Here is a 9,261-nt window from a genome sequence, read left to right on the forward strand (position 1 = left end):
CGGTCTATGGTCTTCCCTAGTTGGAAATTCTCTCGATATTCCATTGAATAAATACATTGAATAATGACTTGAACTGTACTTTCGATTAGCAATCTATGTATGCGAGATAACCAGTCCGTTTTCTTTCCAATTCAATTTGCTTACTGGTTTGTTGATGAAAAATATAAACATCGTAATATAATTATTATCGATAAAATAACTCGTTCCACTCAAACCTTTGCAGGGGAATGAGGTGGAATCATCATCATCATTAGACACATTCACACACATTAGTCACACACTTTACGTGTCTCTGTTATTTTGCTATTGAGCATTTTTAAGCGTTATTAGTTTTTATTAAAAGAAAAAGATATAATTGAATATAATTGAATTAAAAAAAATTCCATAAAATACTTCGTTCAACTTCATTCAGTTTCAATAGTAATTTCATTCAGCCTCCTCAAAACAAAATTATTGATTCTCGGTCTGTGAGACCGTATGTTCGAGTATAGGAGGGTTAATTAAAGGAATAAAATAAGTAAAAAAAAACTTTTTAAGTTAAACGGTTTAATTGTGATTAAACATAATAATGTACTAAAAACTAGAAAATAATTAAACAAGTAGCAGTTAGCAGTTATTATATCTCTTCTCCATTAGTCTAGGGCATTGATAAAACAAAAATAAAATCGTGGGACATGAAGTCGCTAATTGTGGATAATGGAAATCCAACATGCCCCAGTGAGTGGATTGCAGAAAATACATAGTGTGTTCTCCAAGTCAAGTTCGTTCGTTTGATACACATATCTCAATCAACCTTTTTTTTTGAGATGATATGGAATCAGTTATTTTGTAGCGGCGGCCAAATTGGATTTTTCAAGATAAACAGTGCTTTCATTTGATACCCATATTAACGGGGTTTTGACATAATATGTAGTCCGCCATATTGTAGTAGCAGCCATCTTGGATTAGCATTTTTTTTAAATAACCGTGTTCTACTAGTCAAGCCCCTTTCATTTGATATGCATATTGATGGGGTTTTGAAAAACCCATATTGATGAGGTTTTGAGAAAATATGTGATCCGCAATTTTGTAGCGGCCGCCATCTTGGATTTTCAAGATCACGAAATACGCAGTTTTATAATGACTGCAGAGATAAAGGTGTGTTCCAAATTTCAGATCAATCGGTCAACAGGGGGTCAAATTTATATTAATGTGGGTGAGCGCTACAGACAAACATGTTACAAACTGAATAATTGATAATAAATAATTGATTGATTGGTTACTGAATAATTGATAAGTAATAAAGTCTCTTTGATTAATATCTTTGACTTTTTTATGAAAATTGTCAATTATGAACATACAAAGCATTTATTTTCCATAAAAATACACCCAAGATGTTTATTATATTCATTCAAATATTTTATTACCTGTAGGTATAAGAACTATCTATCGGAAATATTGGCCCCTTTTATGTTAATTGAATCGAACGGTCGATTCGATCTCTAAATTTATCGAACTGAGCAAATTTTCGTATTTTGTAAATCGATAGAATCTTATCGAATCGAGTTCTTTCTCGAACGTCGGCGAATTGTATATTTTGAAACGTTGCCGAAATGTTTACCAAAGCAAAATATCAAGAATGCAACAAGCAAACCGAACAGCTGTAAAATTTATGCCAGCCTTCGCCAGACTGTATCTATAACAGCAAAATAGAGCTAACGAGCAAAATTCGGTTCAACTAGAAATACATCATAGGGCCCAATATTTAATTTTAGAAATTTCTAGTTTTTTATTCATCACCATAAAATCTTTAAAAAAAATTTGCACAATTAAGGGTGAAGCTTGAAGAATTTTTTCTTTAAAAATTCAGTTTTTATTGATTTTCGAAACCTTATGCCGGATGTTTCCAGCATTTTCAATTGGACATTTAACGAATTATATGTATGGAGAAAACATTGTTGAAATTGTTCCTAGTCATAATTTTTTGCTTTATTACAAGATATGTGCTAACAACTGGATGTGTTAATATTAAATAACTAACAATCTGAAAGAAAAATATTAAAATGGAAATTTTAATGAAGAAATATCTACTCTTACAACTAATATATTTTATTGAGGCTAGCATAAACACCTTATAAAATGAACACGGCAAGGTGGAGGGATATTTAATCCATTGCGTTTGGAGGTTACATTATCCTAGACAAGTTGGCCTAGGCCTACGTAAAACCTAAGCGGTCTACCGTTTGGCCACTCCTGATATAGACCATAGCAAGCATTTGTTCAATGTTTTATACGCGGATATATTGTTGATTTTGTTGTATGATGACCTCTTCCTTTTACTACATGGGCTGAAAAATCCCGGTATTTTTATTGAAAACATACGTTTTCTGGGCAAAGCTGTATTTATTCATCAACATAATTTCCTTCGAAGGCAATTCACTTGGTAAAGCGAGTTTCCAACATTTCGATTCCCTTTCTGTGTTACGAAACGTCCAAGTCTTCGGAATATGCCTCAGTGCCACTCTGCAGACTGCATATTGGACTCAGGAGTGTGGTAATGTATCCACGTTTCTTCCATTGTTACAAAACGTCGAAAGAAGTCCACTCGATTACGCTTCAAGAACGCCGAACCGGCTGTTGAATCATCTACGCGCCGCTGTTTTTGGTCGACGGTCAGCAAACGCGGCTCCCATCGCGCGGATAGCTTAATCATGTCCAAAATGTCGTGCCAAAGTATCACACTCGTTCTTTTGGAATGCCTACGGCCTCAGCTCAATCGCGTAACTTCACTTTACGATTGTTCAAAACGAGTCGATACACTTGTTTTACGATTTTTGGGTTCGTAGCAACTTTTGGTCTTCCAGAGCGAGGTGCATCTGCACCCCGCCCATTTTGAGTTCACTAAACCACCGATAAACTATTGTTCTCGAAGGAGAAGAAGTGGAATAACATTTCTGCATTGATTGCTCAGGAGTTTTTCCCATAAAAAAACAATGTTTGATCAAATACGATATTCCTCTTTTCCCATTTTATATAACAATACTTGGGAAGTGACACTTAAACAACTGTAATTTATGAACAAATAAACGAAATGTCATGAAACTTCACATATAAGTTAGTGACAGATGAAGCTCTCGAAATGAATCTTGAAAATCTGAAATGATTTTTAGTGGCGCCATCTGTTGAAAACCCCGGGACTTTTCAGCCCATGTAGTATATATTGTAGTTAACAGTTACAATATGGATACAATATGGGTTTAGGGGTTGATACGTGCTATCAACTTCTACACAAATTGCTAGTCAATCACGTCGAATGCTTTTTTTTCAGTATCTGACCATTGAAGTAACATTTTTAGTAATTTTTCAACTCTTCTACAGTTAGGTTTGATGATACCCCAATTCATATTTCTCAATGACGTCTACTCCGTTATCACGATACTACTGATGTGCTTTTTTACTGTAGTGACAATTCGTCAAATTCGGCCAAGCATTGACGGGACCCTGTGGGACCTAATGAACGGTAATACACGTTTTCTTGAGACATGTATAAATGTGTAGATGTCAGTTCTCATTGTTTTTTTTTTTTTATTAATTCGTTTATTTTTACAGGCTCAGTTAATTCTCATTGTTGTTTGTGATGAAAATCGGAGTCTTTCAGCCACAGCTGCAGATTCCGTGCAAGATGACAGCATTACATAGACGACGGTTTTGGCCAATTCCTTCACACTTTTTGTACATTCTGAATCATATTTCGGACACTTTGTTCTAATAGCTTGAAATGCCTAGTGCACTGATGATATAACTATAAAATTATTATCACAATTGCTTCTTTAGAGTAATATCTTGGTTTCACTATCACTTCATTTGAGAATTACATTTAAATTATTACACAGTAGGAAAAAATCCACCCAAAATCCAAAATCCACTCATTATATTATCGTTTGTGTTTGATGTTTGCTTAGCGTGAGCACGTAGAATTTAACCCTTCATCAATATTTAAATTTCTCTCGTGTTTCATCAGTTCTCATCATCATTATCAGGTTACTGTGATTGCTTGGTAAGTGTTTAGCAGTTGACTATAAAATATAATCAAGTGCAATGTAATTTTCGTTCAAAAAATTACAAAATAAAGTGTCCGAAATTTGAATTCAATCTGTCCGAAATTTGATTTTTTTTTATAAATAGTGTCCGAAGTTTGATTCTTATTCGCGTGATTTGAAAAGCCTTTTATTCGATGATTTTTTATGTTTTCAATCAAATAGGTACCAAAGTAGAAAGCTTAAAAGCATATTGAACTAATTTATTGAAAATATCAACCATGTGCATAAAGTTTAGATCTGTTTTCTGCATCATATGCCTTAAGCGTTCGAAATATGATTGAGAACGGTACTTGACCATGTCGGTTTTTAATTACTTCTGTGCAGATTTTATTATCTTCTTTTTTCTTCCACCACGGGACAATTTAAGGACACGCAAGTTTTTTTTTCAAAAATTAGGATTTCAACTTGTAAACAAACTGCTGTCAGAGATTCCAGAACCGATCACTGAGAGCGCTGTACTGGATAAAAAGCGTACCGTTTCTAAATTGGCAGAGCTATAGAAAAAAATCGAGGGGTTGTATCTGAGACACGAACGCTTAGGACGTAGGACTACGCAATATTTTTCTTTAATTTGTTGGTTTATCATTTCGGATATTATTTGCGAATACGTCGAAATTTCATAAATAACTCTTTAGTAGAAAAGTTCCGGGGACCCTGAAAAGGTTTAATGGCTTGCGTGGTTTTGTAGAATCATTTCGAGAAGCAACGATTCTTTCTTGCCTATGCGAGAACAATACACTTATTGGTCATGTGTCGCAATTTGTTTCTTTATATCAATGCACGCATTGCATTGCACTGCACTTAACGAGAGGCATCTTGCATCGCCATTCAACAAGCATCAAACACGCGTCTAACAGATGCACACAGTTGCAGCGATAAAAATGAAACATCGCAAGAATGACCGTTTACGAAAAATCAACCGTCAACAAAAAAAGTAGCTTTTTGCATCAGAACAGAGCCGATGCGCACGAGACCAAATGGTCGGTGTTATGTCAGACCGGACCATGTGACAATTTCATGATTTCGAGAAAAACGAACTTGAAGTTCAGTGCTCTGCAAGTTTCAAAGCATTTAATTTTTTTCTCAATATTGTTCTCAGAAATGTTAGCTACTCTCTGGCAACACTTTGACGTATGATAATTGTAAAAAACATCAAGTATCATGCCAAAAAAAGGCAGTTATTTGGCTCCTTATACATACATAGTCCACTCTGTCTGAACCAAATAAAGCCTTTTTTGTTAGATTTGGTTCACTATGACTGAACAAATTCGAAATATTTCTCAATCAAAAAACAGTTGTGATTCAAAGTGTGCCATTCTGTTATAAAAATTAGAGTGAGATGGACTGCGCATACATTTGGTAGCGTTCAGCATAATAGTCTCTGCGATTTGCTACAATACAAATGCAACACAAAATTTCTGCATTTCTCAGGAATTATTCGCGCAAATGGAACGAAATTTGGCATGTGGAGGTTTTGGGGTGCAATAAATGTTCCTATGGTGGTTAGACACCCCACCCCCCTCTCAAAGGGGGGGGGGGGATTGTTCTGTCATACAAATGAAACACAAATTTCTACATTACACGAGAATTAATCAAGCAAATGAAACCAAATTAGGCATCTGGAGGTTTTAGGGTGCAATAAATGTTTCTGTGGTGGTTAGACACTTCACCCCCTCTCTAAGGGGGTGGAGTGTCTATGTCTCTGCCATACAAATGAAACCCAATTCTGCATTACTCGATAATTAATGAAGCAAACGAAATCAAATTAGGTATATGGAGGTTTTAGGGCGCAATAAATGTTTTCACGGTGGTTAGACACTCCACCCCCCTCTCTAAGGGGGGCTGCCATACAAATGAAACACAAATTTCTGCATTTTTCGAGAATTAATCAAGCAAACGAGACCAAATTTGACATGTGAAGGTTTTAGGGGGCAATAAATGATTCTATGGTGGATAGATTCCCCCTCTCTTAGGGTGAGCTGTCATACAAATGAAAAACAAATTTCTGCATAACTTCGAAAACTAATCAAGCAAAGGGAGCCAAATTTGGCATGTTAAGGTTTTAGGGGGCACGAAACGTAAACGGTTAATAGTCATTCCCCCCCTCTCTATAGAGGAGGAGAGGGTAGTGTCTGTGTCTGAAAATAATCTGATATTATAATGATGAGTTTTGGTAGAAGTACTAGGAATTTTTTAGTAAAAGATAACGTGAATGTTTGAAGGTAGTGATAACAAAAAACAAATTTTGGGCGGGACGAAGTGTGCCGGGTCAGCTAGTTCAATATACAAATGGTTGATACTTGGTCGACTCTGTCTGCACATGATAGGGAGCCATTTCGCCATGGTAAATGGTGCATGGTCCGCTCTGACTGCACATAATGAGAGGATTTCGTTCATCAATCATAACAATTTCGATTAATTATTCCTGCTGTATGCGCGATTTTTCAAATCAGATAAATGTGGTATGTAGCTTACATAATGTTTAACCAAATGTAATCAATAACTCGAAATTTTCAATTTTGCGACTTGATCTCCTCTGACTTAAAAGCGACCAAATACGAATGGCAACTAAAAGTATCGAAGGTGTATTATTTACGTGTACACGAAATGAACAAGTTCTAAGTTTCGCTCAACGAAAACAAGCAACACACACAAAGCCATGGCAAGCTTGGATGGTTGTGTTAATTACAATGCCAGATGCACTTCGAGTGAAATATTCGCTAGCGTTCACAGCTCGAGGGGAAACATAAAACACAAAGCGAGCAACATAAACGACCTTTTTTCGGACATAGAAAGATTCTGAGAATTTTCCTCAGATGAGATGCAATACTTACACGCTATCGACAGCTTACTTATTATGCAAGCGTGAAGTTAACTTCGCAAATATTCTCTTTTCGCTAACCCCCTTCGTTGTTTCTATTCTAGTGGCTGCATAAGTTACCCGTTATTGACAGATCTGTTCGGGAAAGCACACAAATGGACAGAACAAATGTATGGGGGAGTGGGAATGCTTCAAATTTTCATCAATTTAAACCATATGCAGACTATGGGATTGTAATGTATAGTATGTCCAACAAATCTTAGAAAAATTCCGATTCGATTGGTGTGCAAATCGTTAAAATCCTTTGGCAGCAAAATAGTTATTAACGTTAACTTTATTTCATAAAAACGTGACCTGTTTTCTGATTTGACATCCTTAATGTAAGACGTAGTCCTACGTCAAAAATTGTTTGCACTAAATAGATGATGGGTGAACCATCATATGTAACAGTATCAATGTAGTTGCTGACCAAAATTTCTGGAACAGTGCGCGATTTATATTGTATTGTATACTTTTACTATCTGCGTTGGTCTTTTCCTCATCCGTAGTCGATTTCTGTGCTTGAATGCGAATGCTGCTACGAGACTCGCGAAGTATTTCGGCAAATAGGGAGGAGAATTATCAATGTATGATTTGAAAACACAAGAAGTGTACAAAACCGAAGTTCGCTCATTTCAACATGAATAAAATCACCGCACTCAAAATACAGCCACTGCACGGAAATGAAAAACATCTATTGTATTTGATATTATGTATGAATGTTATGTCAGCCAGTTATTTTAATAGCTACAGTATAGCTACAGTACAAAGCATTCAAACGAAACCTCGTGAAAAACGAAACCATTCACACTCTAACCATCCAATCATCCAATGCATATAATCACACTCGTGATCACATCAGCGGCGCCCAGCATAGCGCCTCCCAGCGAAGTGCCGCACGCCCCATTTGAAGTTAGCATTTTTGTCCGTCTTAATGTAGGTATGCACGGGGCCGCTTTTACCGGCCGATTTCCTGTGGTTCTTTCCTGCTTTTCTTCGGTTGTAGTCATAATCATCGCTGCCATAATAATCGCCATATTGATCGCCATCGGATGCCTTTCGATATTGCTGCCGCGGCACAAATTCACCGTTGGCCATTAGCATTTTCCCAGGCCTTTCCGGTGCCTGAGGTGCATCAAAAGTATTGGCTGCCGATGCGATGAAGCTTCCTCTGACATCATCTCCGATGAGAAAATAGGATGGCACTGAAACTGTTGGTGGATAATCGTTATGTATGGTTGATAACTTGTCACTTTGCAGCCTCAGAATGTGCACGTGTTGTGATGCTTACCAAACGATTGACAGCAGCTGGGAAGACGCAAAAAAGATGCAATCAACAGCGGCAGTACCGCGGCGATAGTGTTTCTGTTAAACATTTTACAATGCAGCAAAGCCTCAACTAACTGAACTACCACCGGATGGAGATTAATCATCAATAACTGGCGGGTTTATTGTTGGTAGAGTTTTTTCATGTTTGTTTGTTTGATAACATGGAAGGGGAACGATTTTATGACGGTGACTCAATTGTTTAACACTTGGATGGTTTTCCATCCATTTTCATAGTGGAAAAGTGAAATTTGAATAGCAATACATAAGCAATTGGAACAAAATAAATCGCAGTGTGTTAATCATGTTTGATTATTGGGCCTCCAGTTTCGTTTACATTAGTGTACGTTTTTATAACATCTGGTTTATATCACTTTAGATTTTATTACTGAAAATTATTACATCGCGTTTTTTGAAGATTGGAAATGAATATGAAAACATATTCGTTAATAAATACCATTTGAACGCCTTTGAATTAAGCAGATAAAGTGCAAGGGTACAAGTACAAAAAACAGTCACTAACCTTCGAACATTCACAAATAAAGCCACGCAAAAATAAGCCAAAGCAGTAACCTGAGTTTCATCGGAAACGTAATCTCTTAAAAAGCTTTGATTTTGGCTATGCTGTTGGAGTTCATATTTGTTGGTTTATTTAACGATACGATCTACAACATTGTTGTCTGAAACTCTCGGAATTTGCTGATGAAGTCCAAGGATTTTTCAACAGATGGCACCACTAAAAAATAGACGAAAACAAAAGATTAATTTCGAGAGGTTCATCTGTCACTAGCTTATGTGTGAAATTTCATGTCATTTCGTTTATTTGTTCACAAACTACAGTTGTTGATGTGTCACTACCTGAGCATTCGTATAGAAAATGGAAAAAGAGGAATATCGTTTTTTGATCAAACATTATTTTTGGTACGAAAAACTCCTGAGCAATCAATGCAGTGGTTGACGAAATGTTATTCCACTTCTGCTCCTTCGAGAACAACA

General features: G+C 36.4%; 1 protein-coding gene across 1 annotated transcript; it reads right to left on the bottom strand.

The window, feature by feature from the left end:
* Nucleotides 1–7,797: 7,797 nt before the first annotated feature.
* On the bottom strand, nt 7,798–8,350 carry LOC129767042 (uncharacterized). The gene is made up of 2 exons (XM_055767655.1): nt 8,231–8,350; nt 7,798–8,150 (listed from the first exon to the last, which is right to left on the bottom strand). The coding sequence occupies exons 1-2, from the start codon at nt 8,313–8,315 to the stop codon at nt 7,798–7,800; spliced, it is 438 nt and encodes a 145-aa protein (XP_055623630.1). The 5' UTR covers nt 8,316–8,350.
* Nucleotides 8,351–9,261: the final 911 nt, after the last annotated feature.

This window comes from Toxorhynchites rutilus, chromosome 2 (assembly GCF_029784135.1).
Source record: "Toxorhynchites rutilus septentrionalis strain SRP chromosome 2, ASM2978413v1, whole genome shotgun sequence".
Taxonomy (NCBI): domain Eukaryota; kingdom Metazoa; phylum Arthropoda; class Insecta; order Diptera; family Culicidae; genus Toxorhynchites; species Toxorhynchites rutilus.

Coding starts and splice junctions, on each gene's coding strand:
- LOC129767042 (XM_055767655.1), bottom strand. CDS start 8,315: ATGTTTAACAGAAACACTATCGCCGCGGTACTGCCGCTGTTGATTGCA. Junction 8,151..8,230: donor CAGCTGCTGTCAATCGTTTG/GTAAGCATCACA, acceptor ATCCACCAACAG/TTTCAGTGCCATCCTATTTT.